Consider the following 22,957-nt stretch of genomic DNA (forward strand, 5'->3'; position numbering starts at 1 on the left):
CAAGGTAATGCCCCGCTAGTCTCTGCATCCAGTGGTTGCATGAATAAATCAGGATCAACCATGTCACCATCTGAATCAGAATCACTTGCATTCTCAAATATGCTAAGTGGCACACCAACCAACCCCATCCGTGTCTCATAAAGTCTCTCCTCCATATCTACTTGTGCATCATCCTCTGGATCAACATCCCATCGTGTTGCCAGTCTCTTCAAATACTCAAGTGTCTTCCTATGCTCAAGACGTAGGGCACTGTGCACAGCAACTAACTTCTCAACCCTTTTAGAGGTAAGCTTGTTCCTCTTGATAGAGTGGATGAAGCTATATGTGGACCAATTCCTATATGTGGAAAAAAATATGATTTTTTTCTAGGGAAAAGACCCCACACAACCCCTTTCGCCTAGGAAATGAGCCCATTTGGAGGATTCGACCCCGAAAATCGAGGAAACGCCCCCTTACAAGTTTTCATGCGTACCCTACTTTTTGGGAGCATGGGGAAACAACCCCCAGTCATCCCCAAGTCCCCGGAGTGCGACAGAGCTAGGAAACTCGACCCCCAGGTAGGGGGATGCAACCCCGTGGAACACTAGTATTATGTCAGTAACCTTATGACAGAGACTTTGATACAGGATAGTGATCTATATACACGATCATGACAATAACCGTATGACTTGGCAGTGACCTAATGTGACAATAATCTTGCTCTTATATTCATATGCTACAGTGACCTTGGTTATGATTCAGTGTTGACAATGTTGCTCTGGCGATGATGACAGTGCTTCTATGACAAATATGGCAGATATGATAGCAACTCTTTTGGATTAGCTTTGTTCAGTTCACAAACGAAGTTGTGAACTAACTCTGGTTGGCCCTAGGAGGCCTGATGTGTTTGATGATGATGTCTCATGATTATTGTACTTTGTATCTCAGCTGAACAATTGATGAATATCTAATAGAAGAAGAATTTGGATGGGTTTTCCCCCTTTGTGGGGTTTTGCCCTGGTCTCTGACCAAAATCCTAGTGTCCCCTTTGTGCATGTTTTTCTTCTATTGTTCTTTTATGTTCCGTTGCAATGTTGATGTTATTGTTCTTTCTACATAATTGCTAATAATGTTAAGATGTTATAGGGTGAATGTGATATGTAAATGATGATGCAATTATCTACATCAAAGAACAATATAGCCCTCATAAAAAATTAACATGAAGTGCAAGAAAAATATTGCTGCTCATGCCTTTTCCAAAAAAACGGCAGCATGTCCCCTTATGAAGATTTCAGCTGATTGGAAATCACACCTGCTGGTGGAATATTCCAAGAATAAGTTTGCTTGTGAGTTGATGGATGGTCACATTCAGGATGACAGGTACAGAGTGGTGGATGACATTATCTTCTACAAGGACAGAATATATTTAGTCCCTGAGTCCACACTTAAGGAGAAGATTATGAGGGATACTCATGATACACATTTGGCAGGGAACACGGGGTACTTTAAAACTTAAAGGCAGATTAGAGAGAGATTCTCATGGAAGGGCCTCAAGGATGACATGACATGTGAGGGAGTGTATGACTTGTCAACAGAACAAGTCAGAGCATACTCATACTGCAGGTTTATTGCAGCCTTTGCCCATTCCAAAACATAACTGGGAGAGTGTCGATTTATTTAATCATAGGTCTACCAAAGGCACAGGGCCGACATTGCATTTATGTAGTTGTTGATCGGTTGACCAAATTCACGCATTTCTTCGTGATTTCAGTTAGAAGGAATTTCAACCTTTAAGGTTGAGCTGGTAGCTCAGATTACAGCGAGGATATATTCCATCACAAACATTGGCTTTCACAATAGTCAGCTCATGGTTCCCAAATGGGAGATCGCCTTGATAGGCAATCCTCACCCCTCATTGAATCCATAAGCATGATAAAAGAGGCTGTGTTACAGGCCATCTCTTGTATTTATGATTGACCAAGTAGAATGAAGAGACAGAAAGAGACCCAGTAGGGTTTTTAAAGCAATATTGGAGCCTGAGTTTTCATCTTATCATTCTGAAAGGTAGTGGTTTATGGAAGAGCTGAGTCTGTTGGGCATACACCATTGCTGCTACCCAATCCATTAGGTATTGAGGTTGCCCATACCCGATTGGAGAACCTGAAGTCTCTGCCACAGAAGGAGAAGACTTTGTGAGATGCCGAGCCATAGAACAAGGAGTGACAGGTTCAGGAGGTAGTCTGTTCAGAGAATACCCTAGCAGAGAGAACAGTGGAAGACTTGGCCAACCTGACAAAAGAGATCAACAAACTACTATTTCTTATGCTGTAACAAGGAGAAACCTAAGTAAACCAACAGCAAAGGAGAAAGGTAAGAATCTAGCTTCAGACAGCTCTTCCCATGCAAAATTCTGTAGAGAGGTGTCTGGTTTTATTTCTAAGCATAACAAAAGGCATTCTGAGAACACCCTGAAGGAACTGAAGGACCTAGAGAATATTGTCAATGCCAAGACAGAACGGGTGATGGATGAAGTTCTCCAGGAGTATGTTGGCACCTTTGTGAATGACCCTGGTCAAACTCAGGGTAGGGATACAGGCCCAGCTAATTTAGGAGTTATTCTGGGACAATAAGGAGTATATTGCCAATAGCATGGAAAGGAAAACCCTCAACTCTGATAATTCGGAGGAATATAACCAAAGGCTAGAAAAAAAGATGAATTACAGTGTCAACAAACTCAATAACCTCAAGACAAAATCCTTCTTTGCTTCAACTCAACAGGCATATTCCATCAAAATGCTCACGGAGGTGGAAGCAAGATGTTTATGTCAACCATGTTCATGTTGATAGCCAATAGTTACAGCTATGACGTGTCTATCTGTTTCTTTTCAATGTTTAGAACTCATCGTATCATAGGCTTTAGTTTGATGCTGCTTCAAATCCATTTCAATATGTATATTTTTTGGCACGCTGAAAGGCCAAGGACAACCCCACGGTGCAGGTCATGTACCCAGACAGTGCTTCTTTAGGGGAGATTTGTATGCTATTTTGTATCATTAATCGAAATTCTATACTTAACAAGAGAAAAAAAGGATGCACCATTGTTGATGGTTTTTTTCCAGTGAATGGGATCCTCCAGCTCTTGGTTATTTACTCAAATTTATGGTGCTTCCATCCTACTCTACTGAACAAGAGCTAAGTACATAGAAAGATGCATAAAGTTTCCATTGTTATCAGTATCCTTGTTTCTCTGCTTAGAGCCACTAGTCATCTACAGAAGTTGTTATGTAAAATTAAACTTATATATATTTGTAGAATTATATATAACAGAGACATGGATGAAGCTTTGTAACACACCAAATTGGCATGGCAATTACCTGAATGCCAGTTCTAGAGTTACAAATTAAATCAGATGTTCCATATACCTCTCTGAAAACTTGGCTGCTCTAGCCTGGGCATCTGAAACAGAATCATCTAGCTCTGCATGTTTCCTGCAGTTACATATTTAATATCATTAGGAAATAACTATATACAAAAATATTTACTCCATAAAAATTACAGCATTAAAGAAAAAAGTCTGAATTTTAAACTGGAAATAATTATATGGTGAAAAAATGGATTGAACACTAGGATCCATGGAATGTTGAAGACATAAGGATCCACCAAATGTTATGAATGAGGAAAGGGACTTCTTTTTAAGGCTACAGACAATTCTTTTTTATGTTTTTTATGCTTTTATAATGGTCTTTCTTGAAGGATCTGCTGACTTGATGTTTCTGGCAGGCCAGAAACAGCTCCTGAGCAGATCCTCTGGCATTTCCAAATTGGAAATAGATCCCGAATCCCCATAAGTAGATCTAGTAACATAGATTGAACATAAACATTCATAAGAAAAAAATACTATACAAAAATTTAAGCCAGCGGATCATAAAAGTGATTCAATGGAGCAATTGTAACTAATTCTTAATAGACAACAAAGGAACAATCATCCAAGAACTTAGCTACATGTGTTGATTGAGGAGTATAGAGGGTAACCCTTCATAATTGTTTAAAAGCCAATACAAGAGGAGTTCATTTTTTGTACCATTTTTTTCCTTTTTTTAAAATGCATCTTATATCTCATCCTTAAAAATAAAGAAAAGACCAAGACACACACATCATAGAGCCAATATGTGATTATATAGTTAAAACCTCCCTGCATAGGCAAGATAGATAGATAACAGATAACTTTTTGTTAGACCATCCAGGGGACAAGCTGACCAATTGGACAAAGATGTTTACATTACGTGCTACAATTTCAAGTAATTAAAGGTAAAAGATTACAACAAAAGAGAAAAATAAAGTAAATAGCTGGATCATGATAGAAATAAATGTTGGACTTCTTTGCTCCATGCCAAGAGTTAACCACCCCTCTGCAGCTGATCTCAGAAACTCGTCTCTTAATTATCATTCTTGCAACCCTATTTCCTGTATCTCCCGCTTGATCCCCTAAAAAGATGCCATCCAGATGCTGACTTGTAAATTTAATCTCCTCTAATGTGGGCATATACTTGGTTAAAATTTTGGAGTGTTAACTCTTATCTAAAAGTCATAATCTCACCCAAATGAAAGGAGGTAACATCCCCATTTAAGGTTGCACAACATCATTTTCATAAAAAAGAAATAGATGGATGTCAGCCCTATGGTGTTCCATTCATCCCAGCCAAACTATCTCATCATCCATCTGTCCTCAAAAGTGACCCAGAATAATCCTACAAATGCCCCTAAATATGTCACAAGGTGACCTAGACATGCTAGTTCCGGCACCTCATTTAGGGTAACAGTCACCCTCGTTCACACTCAACTTAGATCTTCTAGATATACATTGATCACAAGGTTTCTCTCTTCCACTGGGGATCCACCAACCTTGGATGTTAGGAGAGCTTCAACGAGGAAATGCCACCTCCCCTTGGGGGTTGGAAACACCTAATAGGGTTGAATATAAGCCACCCCTACCAAGGTACAGAACACCTTTATGGGCTTGGTCTAGTTAGATATTGGAAGGTGATCCCAGTTTGAAGTATCAATATGCCCTTAACATATAAGTTTGGTCCATTTGGATGTTTTATGATCTTAGTCTCTAATGAATGGATGCTTTCACTTGGGTTTGAGATGGTCTTGCCAGGTGATCCACAACAGCACAAGCCTTGAGGGCACCCACTCCACATGTGCCCAGGAGAGGTTGATGGTTTAACAGAGGTAGCATTTATCAATCTTAGCAGATGCAATGTTGCCCACTTGCAACAAAGCGTTGGGCAATATGATGACATGAGCAGTTGATATACATCCCAGAGTGCCCCTAAGACGTTGATCTTGTTTTACTTAACATAGAGGATTCTTGATGATTGCACCACTGGACCTAGCATGCCCCTAGGTTGGCCTTGACACTACCTGATGGGCAAGCCATGATTTCGAGACCAGATGAGGATGGTCTTCCATAGGATAACTAAGGAGGGCATGTTGCACCTGATGGAGCCCTAACACTAGAGAGAGGAAGCACTATCTTAACCATTGGAGACCCATGGAGATGGTGTGGGGGCACCCCAGCTTGATTTGTGACCTTTGGAGCTGCTTTAAGGTTTGAATTGAGGATTGCTCCTAAAATGGTGGATAATCATGATGCTTGGAGACATTTTGAGCCTCCCTTTCACCATGACTTAGCATTTGGAGCCCAAAAGAGCAAGACGTTATCATATTAGAGGCATGCAGCTTACACATGTGGGTCTATTTTGGCATTATTTTATGTTTGAGCTAGTGGGTTGGCTTGTAACCCAAGGTTTACTTGTGTTTACTCATTATCAAACGTGATTAGGGGCTTCTTAGTTAGAAATTAGGTTAGGTACACTTCATATAAATAAAATGTCACCTCACATTCATTCATCATCACTTATGGATTAATTCAACCACTTATAGAATTTCGGCCTAGCTCTTATACCTCGCTACTCTTGTGGAGATGTGATCTTTGAGTATTTTTGCTACTAGAGACTAGTCCTTGTTGTGCAGATGTCATCTTGGGATAAAGAAGGATTGTTCATTGATATCTTGTGAGTACTTTTCTTGTTGAATATCTTTTATGGTTATTGTATGTAATGTATCTTGTTAGGGTTTCTATATTCCATGTCAAAATCATTGTTGCAAACATTGGCATCAGGATAAAATCAGAAAGGGTCTGAAAAACCAAAAATCAAGAAAATATCAGCAATTGGCTCAGCGAAAAAATAGTGATTTCTTGATTTTTTCATGATAAAATCGAGGCGTTTGCAACATTGGTCTAAATTTTTATCTTTATATGAAATTCTTGGAGAAAAGATTGCATGCTTTAATTAAGAATCTTGAGCTTCCCTTGAGAACCTCCTAGCTAGCTTATTTCTTTTTTTATCTCGATATTGGATGATAGCTAGGGTTTTAAAGTGAAAACTTAGGGTTTTCCCCCTTACTTCCTTCCAGGGTTTTCCCCCTTAGACTCCATCACCCAAGTAGTTAGAAGGCACTAGCATCCATATAGGTGGTCAAAAACTACAAAAAAAACTCTTTTTCTTCTTTCCTAACCTAATTCAGGGTTTTAAGGTAAGTCGTTAGGGCTAGGGCATAAGGCCAAATTCAACTAGGGTTGGCATTGGGCTATTTTGAGGTTGCTCCTACTTGTTGGTTCTTATCTAAATCTTGCATTTTGCATGGTTGGAATAGCCTCCTTAGGGCTGATGTCACAAACCCTAGGTAATTTTAGGCCAACAAACCATAATCTTGCATTAAGGCTTCAATTCAGGCTAATGAAGGTTTGATGATCCCCTTTGTTGATCATATATTTAAAGCAAACCTTTTCCTTGTCTTATATGCCTAATTGTACCATTGTTGCATCATATCATCCCAACCCTAGCCAATAAGCTCCCCTTTATAGGTTATTTGAGGGTACGCTTTTTCCTTATCACATTGAATTGAGCCTTGTTCTTAATCTGAGTGCCCTATCTAAGCCTATCGAAACTATCACATTTGAGTTAATAACTTAGAATATGTTTAGGTGACATATATTAGGAAGCATCCCTTGTGGTGAAATTCCAATAAAGAGCGGGTGGTGGAGTGTTGAGGCGACAATGGCGTCTAACCCATTGTCGTATCTTGGTCTAGCTCTCATCTTATGAGGCTTCTCACAAGACCCCTACTAGATTTTAAGGCAACATGAACATTAGTCGACATAACCCAATTTTGATGAAACTGCCTAATCGAAGCCTTGAAATATGGTACAAAAAGCTTAATGTGCCTAATCAATAATTTTTTAGTGAAGGGTACATTTTTGCTAAGGTCATGACAAAAGAGTTCAACGATCAACACCACCAACATTGGGGTACATATAGGTCTTGGTGCTCTTGATTAAATGTCAATCAAAATGCTACAAGCCCATCAATCCTAAAATCCTAAAAATTGTTAAGTCCACTGAATTTTGAATACGATATGAAATTCTATTTTCTCCATACGAATTTTGATGAGGTTGGAACTTGAAACCACTCTCAAACACCCTAAAACAATTAATGGTAATGTTAAAAATTTAGTAAAATGATAAAAAGAAACATTACCATTAGGGAGCATCCAAGGAGCACATAGAGAGCGCCCAAGGTGCGCACTTCTTCGCTCTGAGAGCATCCTTGGGAGCATCACACACCCAAATTGGCAAGGATCATGTACCCAAGGGCACTTCTCGATGTTGAAAAATGTAACTAGGTTCGGTCTTCATAAACTGTACTTGTCAAAAGAATTTTTATCATTGTTACAATGACTTATTAAAGCATGGGTTTCATGCTTGGGTCATCATTTTATTAGTCAAAGTCCCCATTGTGGACTCCTAAGATTAATAAAGAGTCATTAGAGTCATTGTGAATTTTATGAGACCCTTCTTGGGCTTTCAAACGATGTAAAAGGAATTATTTTTGAGTCAAAGATGAATTATGTAACCTCCACACCTAGTCGGCCTCAAGGAAGGTAACTCGACCTCTTTAGAAAGCTATATATAAAAGGCAGTTCGAATTCATTTGGAGCATCTCACTCTCTCACACATAGTTCGATATCTGAAGCTAGAAGCTAGAAGCTGGGGAAAGTGTGAAGGTGAAGGAGGCTAAAAGGAGTGCAAGTTTGGTCAAAAAGGAAGGGAAGGACAAAATAGAAGTTTTGCTATCTCTCTCTCTCTCTCTCGTGTGGGCTAGTTTAGGAGATCAAAGTCTCCTTGTCAAAGTCGAAGTTGTTGTTGATGTCGGAAACTTCCAAGTCGGAGTTGTTAGGTTCAAAGTGTTGCTGCTACTAGGTCGAAGGTTGGATCGAAGGAGGAGAGGCTAGCTTGGTGTGGAGGAGGTTTGTGTCTTGGTTTAAGAGTCTCAGGAAAACTATTGAAGGAAGAGATTTTGACTGGGTTTTCCCCTAGGTAGGGGTTTTGCCCTGGGAGAGTGCCTACATCTTGTGTCTTGTATTTTTGTGATCTTCATGCACACATAATTTGGTACTTGCTTGATGAAAGATAATATAACAAATAAGTTAAAGAAGCCAACATAATTCACAAGTAGTTATCAAGAAAGAAAAATCTAACCTTAATCCTACTAGCATTGATTTCTCAACATGGTATCAGAGCTAAGGTCGAAGAAGATTGAAGATCACTTCATTGGCTTGAAGGAAATGATTACTCCCTCTATGATAAGAATGGGATTCAATTCTATAGGAAGATGGATCAAGAAGATTGTCTACTACTTATTCAACAAGGTCAAAAGTCAAGGGTTCTTAGCTGCACTTACAGGATCACTTAATGATGATAATGCATGGATCATTGACAGTGGAGCATCAAGGCATATGACAGGGGAAAGTAAACAACTACAAACTCTATCAAAGGAACCATCTTCCCATGCAGTGGAATTGGGAGACAACAAAATCTATGTTGTTAGAGGCCTAGGATCAACATCTTTGAAGCTGGAGAATGGAGCAAAACTACATCTCAACAACATACTATATGTTCCAGGTTTGAAAAAGAATTTTCTTTCAATTTCTTGCTTAGAAGATAAAGGGGATAGAGTTGCTTTTGTTGATGGAAAGGTCTTGGTTTGGGGAAAAGATTCAAGTATTGATAAAGCTAGGGTTATTGGAGTTCGTGAAGGAAGTTTGTATAGAGTCATTACACCACCTCCTCAAGCCCTAGTTCATATGGAAATCTCTCCTATTGAGCTATGGCATAGAAGATATGGTCATCTTCACTACAAGGTCATTCCCACTCTTAAACATCTAGTTCATGGCATCCCCGATATCAAAGAAGATCATGAAGGAGTTTGCAAGGGATGCTCTTTGGGAAAACATACAAGAAAACCATTTTCAAATAGTGAAACAAGGTCTAAAGAAATATTAGACCTCATACATTCTTATGTGTGTGGGTCCATGTCTGAAAAATCACTTGGAGGTCATCTTTACTATGTAACATTTATTGATGATCACTCTAGAAAGACATGGCTCTACCTTCTCAAGAAAAAGGATGAAGTATTTGAGAAATTCAAAGAGTTTAGATCCGAAGTGGAAACCCTAACCGAAAGAAAAATAAAGACTTTGAGATCCAACAATGGTGGGGAATACACTTCTAAAGAATTGATTGCATATTGTAAAGAAGTAGGAATTAAGAGGGAGCTTATTGTTCCCTACTATCCCAAACAAAATGGAGTGGCCGAAAGAAAGAATAGGACAATTGAAGAAGGTGTATGAACAATGCTCCTTGATCAAGACTTACCAAAATTTCTATGGGGAGAAGCAGCAATGGCAGTCGTATATATTCAAAATAGAAGTCCTCATAGAATTCTTGATAATATGACACCTGAGGAAGCATTCACAGGGAAGAAGCCAAGTGTGAACCATATCCGAATCTTTGGGAGTCCTGCCTACACCCACATTCCAAAGGACAAACGAAAGAAGCTAGATTCTACAAGCATCAAAGGGATTTTCATTGGCTATAGTCTCTCCTCAAAGGCATATAGAATCTACATCAAGGAAGGGAGACACATTGAAGTAAGCAGGGACATTATATTTGATGAGAATCAAGCCTACAAAAGATCAAAGGATATTCCTATTGATTCTGATGACGAAGATCTACCTATATTTGAAGAAGAAGAAGTACAGCCCATCAACTCTTCTACGATTCAAGAAAAAGAAGAAGGATCGAGTGAGCCTATTCAAAATGTGGTCATACCAAGCACAAGGAAGAGACCAAATTGGTTAAAAGCTACTCTTGAAGATGCTGAAGGGCATGGAGTTGCGAAAGGAACCTTTAGGGAAAGCAAAAGGCTGAAGAGATATTTTGGATATGTTGCATATATGACAAGACTAATTGAAGCAGAACCATCTACATTTAAAGAAGTTGCTCATCAAGAAGTATGGAAGAAAGCTATGCAAGAAGAATATCAATCCATCATGAAGAATGGGGTTTGGGAAATCGTTCCTAGACATAATGACAAATCGGTTATCACCTCAAAATGGATCTACAAGATCAAACACGTTGTTGATGGAAGCATAGATAAATACAAGGCCATATTTGTTGCAAGGGGTTTCTCTCAAAAGGAAGGCATAGATTATGAAGAAACCTTTGCACACACTGCAAGGTATACTACCATTAGATATTTGGTTTCACTGGTTGCTACAATGGGATGGAATATCCATCAAATGGACGTGAAGACAGCATTTCTGAATGGGACAATCGATGAGCAAGTATACATTGAGCAACCCAAAGGCTTTGATGTAAATGGCAGAGATACTAATGTTTGTAGACTCAAGAAGGCCATGTATGGTTTGAAGCAAGCTCCTAGGGCATGGTATGCAAGAATGGATGCATACCTTCTAAGAATTGGGTTCGTGAAGAGTTCCGCTAATCCAAATCTCTACATCAAGGTTGTGAATAATGAGCCAATCATTATTCTATTCTATGTGGATGATCTATTCATTACAGGTGTGGAAAGAAGAATACAAGAATGCAAGAAGATAATGGCAGTTGAATTTGAGATGAAGGATCTAGGATTGATGCACTATTACCTAGGTCTAGAAGTATGGCAAAATCCTAGGGAGATATATTTCGAGCAAGAAAAGTATATCATCAAGTTGTTGCAGAAATTTGGGATGATGGATTCCAAGCCCATGACTACTCCTATGATAACCAATCTCAAGAAATTGAGAAGCTCCGACTCAAGTCTCGTGGATCCTACCTCCTATCGTCAATTGGTAGGTTCTCTGATGTATCTGGTAAATAGTAGGCCGGATATATGTTGTTGTGAACATCCTCAAATAGTTTCAATTGGTGCCTCGTCATGATCACTAGATAGCTGCCAAGCATATATTGAGATATCTTCATGGCATGATACATCACTGCCTAAAGTACAATAGCAAGGAAGTCAAGATGATTGGCTTCACAGATTCTGATTGGGGTGGCAGTGAGACCGATGGAAGAAGCACTACCCATGGATGCTTTAGTTTGGGCAGTGAGACCGATGGAAGAAGCACTACCCGTGGATGCTTTAGTTTGGGATCTGCCAAGATCTCATGGATGAGTAAAAAGCAAGATCTCGTTGCTTTGAGTAGTGCTGAAGCAGAGTACGTGGTTGCATGTGAAGTAGGAAAGGAGGTCGTATGGTTGAGGAAGCTTCTGAAAGATTTGTTTGAGAAGCCTCTAGATCCTACTGTGATTAATTATGATAATCAAAGTTGTATCAAGATGTTTGGAGATCTTGTGTTTCATGCTAGGACGAAGCATATCAACAATAAGTTCCACTATATTAGGAACTTGGTGCAGGATGGGATTGTGAAGCTACAGTATGTCCCGACAGACGATCAGGTAGTTGATATACTAACAAAGTCTCTTCCTAATAAGAAGTTTGAATATCTTAGAAGCATGCTTGGTTTAGTTGATATTGTTGATTTTGTTGATGATGATAAAAGTTTGGAAGAGATTTGTTGAGGCCTTGTGTGTGAGACACATTGCCTGGGAGGACATTTGGCTGGCACTATGTGTTGATGTTTAGTTCCCGAAGTAGGGAGGGTGGCATTGGTCATGGAGCTCTGACTTCAGATACACACCTAGATCCTTGGGTTGATGGTTAGAAAGTAAGCTTGATGGTAACTAGAGAGGATGAAAACTTTAGTCCATCTTAGTCCCACTTGGATAGATTTCCCTGGTTAGGAATCTAGTCCATGGCATTGCGGTGCCTAAACTATTGAGAGACCTTGGATAGATTGCCCTAGTCAGGAATCTAGTCCATGGCATTGTGGTGCCTAAACTCTTCATAGTTCATATAGTTTGAGATCTTCCGTATGAATACCTCCCTAGTTAAGAGGGAGTGTTGAAAAATGTAACTAGGTTTGATCTTCATAAAATGTATTTGTCAAAAGAATTTTTATTATTGTTACAATGACTTATTAAAGCATGGGTTTCATGCTTGGGTCATCATTTTATTAGTCAAAGTCCCCATTGTGGACTCCTAGGATTAATAGAGTCATTAGAGTCATTGTATATTTTATGAAACCCTTCTTGGGCTTTCGAACGATGTAAAAAGAATTATTTTTGAGTCAAAGATGAATTATATAACCTCCACACCAAGTCGGCCACAAGGTAGGCAATTCAACCTCATTGGAAGGCTACATATACAAGGCAATTCGAATTCATTTGGAGCATCTCGCTCTCTCACACATAGTTCGATATCTGAAGCTAGAAGTTGGAAACTGGGAAATGTGCGAAGGTGAAGAAGGAGGCTAAAAGGAGTGAGAGTTTGGTCAAAAAGGAAGGGAAGGACAAAATCGAAGTTTTGGTATCTCTCTCTCTCTCTCTCGTGTGGGCTAGTTTAGGAGATCAAAGTCTCCTTGTCAAAGTCGAAGCTGTTGTTGATGCCAAAAGTTGGCAAGTCGAAGTTGCTAGGGTCGAAGTGTTGCTGCTATTAGGTTGAAGGTTGGATCGAAGAAGGAGAGGTTGGCTTGGTGTGGAGGAAGTCTGTGTCTAGGTTGAAGAGTCTCAAGAAAACTATTGAAGGAAGAGATTTTGACTAGGTTTTCCCCTAGATAGGGATTTTGCCCTGGCAGAGTGCCTACATCTTGTGTCTTGTGTTTTTGTGATCTTCATGCACACATAATTTGGTAATTGCTTGATGAAAGATAATATAACAAATAAGTAAAAGAAGCCAACATAATTCACAAGTAATTATCAAGAAAGAGAAATCTAACCCTAATCCTACTAGCATTGATTTCTCAACACTTGATAGCTCCTGCTCATAGCACAATTCTAAGGTCGGAGCAAGGGAGAGGAACGCGTCCTGCAACACTAGTTTGGTTTGATAAACACATTTTTATAACGCAAATTTTTCATCTCGTTACCGACATCAGATTCATAACATAGTAGATAAGTATAGCATACCCATTATCATTTATCTTACACTATTCAAGGGTGAAACAATCAAGATCTTGACTATTTTGGATCATTGAATCAGTGTCAATCTCCCATGAAGGATGACACATCAGATCTAACTTCAAATCTTGCTTATTTGGTCCTTCAAGGGTATGTTCATTGCCATAATCCAAAGGCACCAACAAACGATATCGCCTTCTTTGCCTCTCCCCTTCATTTTCATTTTCATTTTCATGCATGTGGGGGTTGCTGGAAAAGTGGAAGAATTAGGGCGATGGAATCTCTACATTGTGAACCTATTGTCTCTATACCAAAATTAGGGTGATGGAAATGTGGAAGAATTAAAATTGACCATATCAATGTCCTTCTCAAGTTGCATAGGATTGGGACAAACAAGATTTGGATTTTTGTGCACTTTGATAAAAAGAAAATCAAAAATCTCCTATGTGTTGTTATGTGCATCAACGTTGACTATCTTTTCTTCCTCTTGTTCACAAATGTCTTCATCAAGTGCCTACTTTTCATCATTTTTCAACTTATGTAAGCAGGTCTAAGTGTTCATCAATTTATTTATGGTCTTATTTACAATCACAATCATGTAAGCATATTTGAGTGTTGAAGGGCTTATGGTTGTCTTTACCATCACTTTCCTTAATCACTTCACGAGTAATGACTATCTTCATATAAACTAGTCTAATCCCTAAGCATTAGAACTACCATACATGACACATCATAACACCTAGGAGTGGACAGAACTTTATCCTTACCAATGTCATCATTGTGAAATGAACAAAGTTCATTCACTGAAGAAATGTTCAACAAAAGAAGGATAATAAACAAAAACTCATATGAGACCAATCATAATGAATGATGAATCATTTGAAAATTTAAATGCATAATGTTATGAATAATTTCAATTTAATATTTCATTTCTTTGTTTTAAATTTTCATTATAAATTTAAAATTTCAATTTTTAAATATATAGGTTTTTGAATGCCTGATTCCTAATTTCAGGATGAGAGTCGCACCCACAGTAGATTGTTCAGTCGATTCTGATCGTACCCATAGTTCCAATAAAAATGTAAGGATCTAATATTGTCTTATCCTATGCATGCAATCTGTCCAATCTTCTTTTCTATAGTAGTGCTCATCCTTATTCTCCATTTGCAAAACATCTCTCCCTACTTCATTGTATAGGGTTCACATATTTGGATTTTTCCCTATATATTTTGATTTTTTGCTATTCTATTTTGCAAAGGCTACCTTAGGCATCCCCACATTAGCATGTTCTCCCATATAAATGCTTCTTGTGGCATCTTTAGAAGATCATCGTCAATTGTAGACTAAGTCTCCTATATAATTCACAAAAATCCCATCCAGGCATGGAGACTCACCCTTGGCTATACCTTACAAAGTTTCAAGGAACTCGTCGTTACTAGAGGATCAAGATATGAAGAAATGCTCAAATTTAGGACTTTAACAAGAATAACAACACTAAGTAGTTCCTTGGCCTCATCTCTATTAGAATCACATCTCTTTAGAATCTTTGGCTTGTCAGTAGAATATCGTGGTCATTTCTATATCACAAGGATGGTTACGAGTGTCTGTTACCCACCACCTGTAGGAGAAATTTTTCTCCTAGATGGTCCTCAACCAACACCCAACAGCCCCTTACAGCCACCAGATAGCTCGATGTGCCATCATCTTTGCCACCTAAGCCTGCCATTATGCAACCTAGCCCATCTGTCATGATTATATGTTTGAAGGTGGGCCTTCCAAGCCTAAAAGTATGGCTTTCTTTATGTAGTTGGGTACTTTTGTTTAATTATCATGAACACTTTTGAGCATGGATTAGTGGGGGGATTCCGCAGAAAGAATGGACTTGGCTTGTACTCTTGTCCCCTATGTTCAACTTGCTAGTTAACCTTGTATCATAGTCTCGTAGGATCTCCTCTATTGGCTACTAGCTTTAGGAGTGCCACTACATGGGAAATCTCGATTTTGGTTGCATGGTCTCGCTTCCCAACACCACATACATCACTCCCCTTTGCTCATTATAACCCCTTTTCACATATTTCCCATCCAGGTCCACATTTGTCCATTGGGTCCACAAGGAGTTAGCCTCCCCCCCCGCTTGTCCACACTTTGGGTCGAGCCTGGAACAATGCCCCAGAGATTGATGTAGCTATAAAGAAAGTAAAAAGCATAATTTTGCCACTCTCAACAAGAAATGTACCATAAAATGCAAAAGATGGTTGAGACATACAAATTTAGCACGTGGGCAAAAGCCAAACATGAGCTCTACCCCCATCATTATGGCCATCACCCTGGTTCCTAGGGCCCTCTATATTGGCCCCTACATCATTAAGGAACTCATGATTGTCCCAACCCCTGGTGGACAATGAACTGCCCAACCTTAAAGGGGTATTCACTACTATACCAATCACATCATGCTCTCGAGTCTCATCCCCTAGAGCTTCAAGCAGTTCTAAAAAGAAAAATCAATAAAAACCAAAAGGCATATATGCAGAAAGGTGGAAAAACAAAAGTTTGGGTAACTCGTGTACCATGATTGCTCCCTCCTACATTCATACACCCAAGTGTGGGCTTCCCTTATCTTAGCTGCCCTTGTACTATGGCATGTGGCTTGGAGCTTTCCCCTGATGCCCCACTATGTTCCATCATCATATCACATGACACCTGCCAATTAATGGATGTACCATGGACCTGTCACTCCCTTAGAGGTTGAAACCACCTAATAGGGTCCTTGGTTAACCGCCTTGAACTTGGAGACACCTATACACTGTAAAACACATTATGGAAGGGCATGCCACTATGAAGTGTCCACTTGGTTCCATGGTTTGTAAGCTCATTTACTCAATTACACTGATGATTTGTTGTACTGGAAGGTGAGGAGACACATTGGATCTTATACAAGATTGCAGGTGGGTCTTCATCTTGGGGTTTGGTCTCCCTATAGAGGATCCAAGCCCTCCAGAGGGTCATATTGGCATTTGTAGGGTGTGTGCTTTGAGAGCCATGGGCCTCCACTATAGCAAAGAGCAGATAGTCATGCCATGGGATCCTTCAGTACCATCCATTGCTCGTTCATGTTCCACCTATTTGATGATGATGATGCACCTGGACCACCTTGCCCAGCTAGCTACACACTTGGGAGTTGATCCAAGGCCCAGATGGGGTTGTGTCTCACCATGGGAGACAATGGGAGCTCACACAAGGGGGAAGAGCATAGCTCAATGTTCTCGATCAGTCGTGACCCTTTTCCCTGGAGGGTCACATCCATCAGTCCAACTTATTCTTTGAAGACCAAGAACTTCCCTTTTGACAAAGGCTTGGTAAGAATATCTACTATCTATTCATTAGTCAAAATGTGATAGTCTTATGACTCATCTCTACACCATATCTCAAATATAGTGATATCTAATATCAATATGCTTGGACCTGTCATGATACACGAAATTCTCTGCCAGTCACATCCCGCTCTTGTTGTCGCAGTATATCACAGTCGTATCCAATACCTGCTCAAACAGCTCTCCAAAAAGCTTCCTCAACCATACTACCTCACAGTTAGCCATGCTAGCAGTAATTTACTCAGCCTCAGTCGTGCTAAGAGAACCAAACTTTTGCTTCCTGCTCATCCAGGATATCATGGCAAACCCTAAGCTACAACAGCATCCTAATGTGCTCTTCCTATCAACAACATTTTCATCCCAATCAGCATTAGAGTATCCACGTAGTCTCACATCTTCGGCAGTATATCTCAGTCCAAGATTGATAGTCCCATGTAGGTATCTCAGTACATGCTTAGCAACAACCCAGTGTGCATGTAGGGGCTCAGTTATAAATTGACTCAAAGTGTTGACAGCAAGACATATGTCTAGTCTAGTGTTCACCAAGAACATCAGTGCCCCAATCAACTGCCGATACTCAAAGGGATTTGCCAAGTTAGGTCTTGCAGATTCTCCACATAACTTCTTGAAGTTCATCTCCATCAGTGTGGCCATGGACTTGCATTCTACCATTCCAAATCTTTCCAACAACTTGACAACATATTTCCCTTGAGAAAGGAAATTTTCACCAAGTCTTTCAACAAAGGCTTGGTAAGAATATATACTATCTACTCATCAGTGGAAATGTGATAGTCTTATGACTCATCTCTACACCATATCTCAAATATAGTGATATATAATCTCAATATGCTTGGACCTGTCATGAAACACGGAATTCTTTGCCAGTCACATCCAGCTCTTGTTGTCGCAGTATATCACAGTTGTATCCAGTACCTGCTCAAACAGCTCTCCAAAGAGCTTCCTCAACCATACTACCTCATAATTAGCCCCACTAGCAGCAATATACTCAACCTCAGTCATGCTAAGAGCAACAAACTTCTGCTTCCTGCTCATCCAAGACATCATGGCAAACCCTAGGCTGAAATAACATCCTAATGTGCTCTTCGTGTCAACAACATTTTCGTCGCAATCAGCATTAGAGTATCCATGTATTCTCACATCTTCGGCGGTATATCTCAGTCCAAGATTGATAGTCCCATGCAGGTATCTCAGCACATGCTTAGCAGCAACCCAGTGTGCATGTAGAGGCTCAGTCATAAATTGACTCAAAGTGTTGACAACAAAACATATGTCTAGTCTAGTGTTCACCAAGAACATCAGTGCCCCAATCAATTGTCAGTACTCAGAGGGATTTGCCAAGTTAGATCTTGCAGCGTCTCCACATCATTGTTTTACAAAACGGCTGAATCGACTCCGACTCGGCCGAGTCGAACCGAGTCAAAGGCCTGGGGAGTGACTCGGCCAGCTACCCGGTTCGGTTGACCGAGTCACATATGACTCGTGACTCGGTCAACCCGGTCGGGTAGCTGGCCGAGTCACTGTTGGGACGGCTGGGCAGCGTAAATGATAAAAAAATTCATAACAGAGACTTATATATTGCAAATTAGACGTATTGGAGCATGCTCTCACCACTGTTAGCTTCAAAATGTTGAGATATTGTAACAGCCTTTTGTATTGATCATGATGTTAGAACAGACCAGAGAAATCGTTCAAACAATGATCATGAACGAATGTCCTTAAGTTAATTAATTGACAACCGCCTGATGTATATAGGAATTGGATGCCTCTTAATGTGTACTGTGTGTAGAAATTTCACTTAGACGTTTTATGACAGCAAGAAGGACAAGTGAAATCACAATATAATGAGATAGATAATTGCTATTGTTAACAGTGATTTTTCAATTTGACAAATTAATGCATCTGAAAGATAACTCACAAAGAGAGAAATAATGCTATCTACTATCGCATAAGTCAACTAACAATGAGCTTCAGAGACAAAAGGAAAACACCAGGCCTAAGATATGGTACAGTGAACATTGAATCAGCCTGGATATGAATGTTGGACTCCAATTTGGCAATGTGACCCCTTCAGAATGCAACGCTGAGCCTGCAATTACAAATTTATTGGCCCTGTACTGTATACATTAAGGAAGAGACCCTGTAGATGCTGGTGGCTGAGGGAGACAAGGCTGAACAAGGCTGCAGAAAAGAGAAATAAGCCTTTTAGACCTGTGATAATGCCCAATAAGCCAGTGGCCAGGGTAAGGAAAGATAATCAGGCCTGTAAATCAACAGGGATAGTCACAAATGACAAATTCTCAATGTAAACTCACATCAATCCCTCAAAAATTCATCTCTAGGCCTGTAAATAAAATATCAGTATATATGATTAACAACAATAAATCTATTAAACCCCCAACGTCAAGGGTAAATGTCCCCTTTAAAGCTTGTAATAGGGTTTGATACCCTCGGTGCCTGCAGCTAGGTTTCTTTTGGCAAATGTGGGCCAGATGGATACAAAGTTGTCTTCCATCTATATTATAATGCTGTGTGTTTGGAAACATGAATGAAAATCTTTAAAATTATGTTTAAAATATTTAAAATTATGTTTTTTAATAAAAAAAATAAATATTTAATGTATTTTTTACAACGACCGAGTCATTGAAATCGAGCCGGCCGAGTCATTACCGTTTCGGAGTCGGAGTCGGAGTCGATCCTCGGCCGAGTCGGAGTCGAAGTCGGAGTCGTAAAACATTGCTCCACATAACTTCTTGAAGTTCATCTCCATCAGTGTGGCCATGGACTTGCATTCTACCATTCCAAATCTTTCCAGCAACTTGACAACATATTTCCCTTGAGAAAAAAAAATCTCACCAAGTCTTTGCCACACCTATAAGCCCAGGAAGTAGTGCATAAAACCAAGGTCTTTCATCTCAAATTCAGAAACCAACTCCCTCTTACACTCAAGAATAAGAGGCTCTCCACCTATCAAGAATAAATCATCAACATATAATACTAAAATCAAGGGCATATCTTGGACAACTTTGAAGTAGAGGTTTGGGTCAACATTACTTCTCGTAAATCCAAGCTTCATCAAGTAGCTATCAATGTGGGCATACCAAGCCCTAGGGGCTTGCTTCAATCCATAAAGTGCTTTCTTCAGCCTGCACACATGAGTCTTCCTGTCATGCTCCTCAAAGCCCTATGGTTGCTCAACATATACTTCTTCCTTGAGAATGCCATGTAGAAACGCGGTCTTCACATCCATCTGGTGAAGTGTCCATCCCTGGCTAGCAGCAAGAGCAACGATAGATCAAATAGTAGTATAGCGGGCAATCGGTGCAAAAATGTCATCATAGTCTTCTCCCTCTTTCTAGGAGAAACCTCTAGCCACAAATCTCGCCTTGTATTTCTCGATACTTCCATCCGCACCATGCTTAATCTTGTACAACCATTTAGAAGTCACAACAGACTTTCCTTCAAGTCTCGGAACCACTTCCCACACATCGTTCTTCATTATGGACTCATATTCTTCAGCCATAGCATCCTTCCATACTTGTTCTTTCACTACTTCAAAAGTGTATGGTTCAGCCTGTATCATATTGCTCATTGTACAACATATCTCTAATATCGGCATCGCTTCTTGCTTTCCCTGAAGGTTCCTATTGCAACAGCATGTCTCTCGGCACCACCTTGTAAAGTGTCATGAAGCCATAGCGGTCTCTTCCTAGCAAGAGAATCACAGGAGGGGGGATCCAAAGGGTCCATGGATTCCATGGGATCATCAACAACGTTAGTCTATGGCTCAAGCATAGGAGAGTTTCCTTGTATATCCATGGCATCATCCTTCTTCTCAACACTGGCGGAGGAGTAATGTCCCTTGCTTTCCCAAGAGCAGCATCTTCATCGAATGTCACATCTTTGCTAAACTCTATATTCCTTTGACCAAGTACATATATTCTATAAGCTTTAGAATTTTCACAATAGCCAACAAACATATCTTTCTTCCCTGAAGCTTCCAGCTTGTTCCTCTTGTCCTTCAGCACATGAAAGTAAATTAGGTAGCCAAAAATCCTCAAATGTCCAACATCGGGCTTTACACCTGTGAAAACTTCTTTGGGATTCTTGTCACCCAAGGCTTGATGAGGAGTCCTATTTTGAACATAGACAACATTGTTTGCAGCTTCTCCCAACAGAAACTTCAGCGACTTTTGATCATGCAACATAGCTCAGGCAACTTCCATGATAGTCCTCTTCTCCCTTTCAGCTACTCCATTTTGCTCGAGGTTATAAGGTACAATGGTCTCCTTGAATCATGTTGTCTTGCAAAAGTCAATGAACTCATTTGACATGAATTCTCCTCCATTATAAGACCTAAAGATTTTGATCTTCTTCCCTGTTTGATTCTCTATCAGGGCCTTGAAGTCCTTGAACATGTCGAATATTTGGTGCTTGTGCTTCATGAAGAAAATCTATGTCTTACGAGAGAAGTCATCCACAAAGATTATCCAGTACAAGTAGCCACCAAGAGAAGTCACTAACATGGGTCCACATAGGTCAAAATGTATGAGTTGTAGTATTTCTTTGGTCTTGCTTTTGCTTGAAGGGAATGGTCCCATCACATGTTTTCCATTAGCACATCCTTCACAATTTCCATCATGATCCACATGAATCTCAGGCATTCCAGAAACCATCTTTCTCACTTTAGATAGGGCTTCATAATGAAGGTGATCAAATCTTTGGTGCCACAACTCACATTGATGATTACTATCATGAACCAATGCTCGAATTGGTCTTCCATTGACTTTATAAAGGCCTTCAATTCTTGATCCCAAAGTGAAGGCATCCCTCAAGCGAGATTCCATTGGCCAAGTAAGGACCTTTCCATTTATAAAAGCAACCTTCATTCCTTTGTCCTCCAAGGCAGATATAGACAAGATTCTTTTTCAATCTCGGCACATATAGAACATCCTGTAGATGTATAGTTTGACCATAATCCAAATGAAATGAAACAGAACCAGACCCTTTTATAGGATAAGTAGAGTTGTCCCCAAGAATGATCTTCAAATTTGTCTCCCTCTCAACCAAGTTTGAGAGGACTTCACAATAACCAGTGAAGTGTCTAAAGGCCCCATTATCCACTAACTAGTGATCAAACAAATCTGGAGGAGAGGAACTAGAAAGAGCAGAAATAAGAAAATATTCGGATTGAGTAGCAGCTGCATTATTTTCATACCTTGAGTTCCTTGATCTCTTGGGAGCATGATGACCTTCACGAGTAGCAAGGGCTTCCCTTCTTCTTCTATTGTTGAACTTGTTTTTGTTGCAACCATGATTGTTGTTGTAGTACCTTGGAGCATTTCTCCTTTCCGGACAGTCTCAGGCAAGGTGACCAAACTTGTGGCAATTGTAGCATTGAATTTGTGACACATCCCTTTTAATTCTTCTATTAGAGTCCCTAGATGTTGGAGCAAGCTTTCTTGAATTAGATGGCCCTCCTCTTTCTTTCCTCTTCTTGGCTTGAGCAGCAAATGCAATGGGTTCCCCTTCTTCATGCTTTTGAATTCTCCCTCTAGATATCATCTTGGTCTCCTCTTGAGTGCACTTGCCCAATAGCTCATCAAATGAAGGAAACCTGTCATTGTTGCTAATAATTGTGATGAATGTCTCCCAAATCGCAGGGATACCTCCAAGTGCAATTAGTATCAACGCTCTATCAAATGTAATTTCTCTAACAGACAACAGTTGATTCTTGGGTTGGGATATCCTCATGAAATATGATTGCACAGTCTCCCTCTTGTTCATCTTAATGTCTTTGAGTTGATTCTTTCTTGTACTTGGACTTGACAGCAGCAGAAGCATTTTCTGGAGGCTTAGGTACCTTTACTTCAACATATTCCAAAACATCATTCTCCTCCAAAGTCAAATCAACCCTAGCTCTCCAAAGTCCAAACATCATAATTAGATGAGTCATTCAGCTTCTCCTCAATCTTTAAGTATGAGGTGGTCATCTTGACCAAGTTAAATGTTCTTCAACAGCAGATAAGATATCTTCAAAGAATGATTCCTCTAGTCTCCTTTGGATCGTCTTCACCTCAACTCCGATACCATGTTAAATTTTCAATGTTCCATGTTGTAACAATTACTTATAACAATTATTTTTCCAATAGCAATC

The 22,957-nt window shown here is 39.8% G+C and overlaps 1 protein-coding gene across 1 annotated transcript in view; it reads right to left on the reverse strand.

Moving 5' to 3' along the window:
* The window catches only part of LOC149155125 (damage-control phosphatase At2g17340-like), a 313,880-nt gene that overhangs the window by 238,280 nt on the left and 52,643 nt on the right, over positions 1 to 22,957 (reverse strand). The window contains exon 2 of the mRNA XM_089445031.1: positions 3,402 to 3,467. Coding sequence (XP_089301157.1) covers positions 3,402 to 3,467 — 66 coding nt within the window. The remainder of the gene's footprint in view (positions 1 to 3,401; positions 3,468 to 22,957) is intronic.

This window comes from Pinus tabuliformis, chromosome 9 (assembly GCF_031772625.1).
Source record: "Pinus tabuliformis cultivar Carrire ecotype Pingquan chromosome 9, CPIR1, whole genome shotgun sequence".
Lineage (NCBI taxonomy): Eukaryota > Viridiplantae > Streptophyta > Pinopsida > Pinales > Pinaceae > Pinus > Pinus tabuliformis.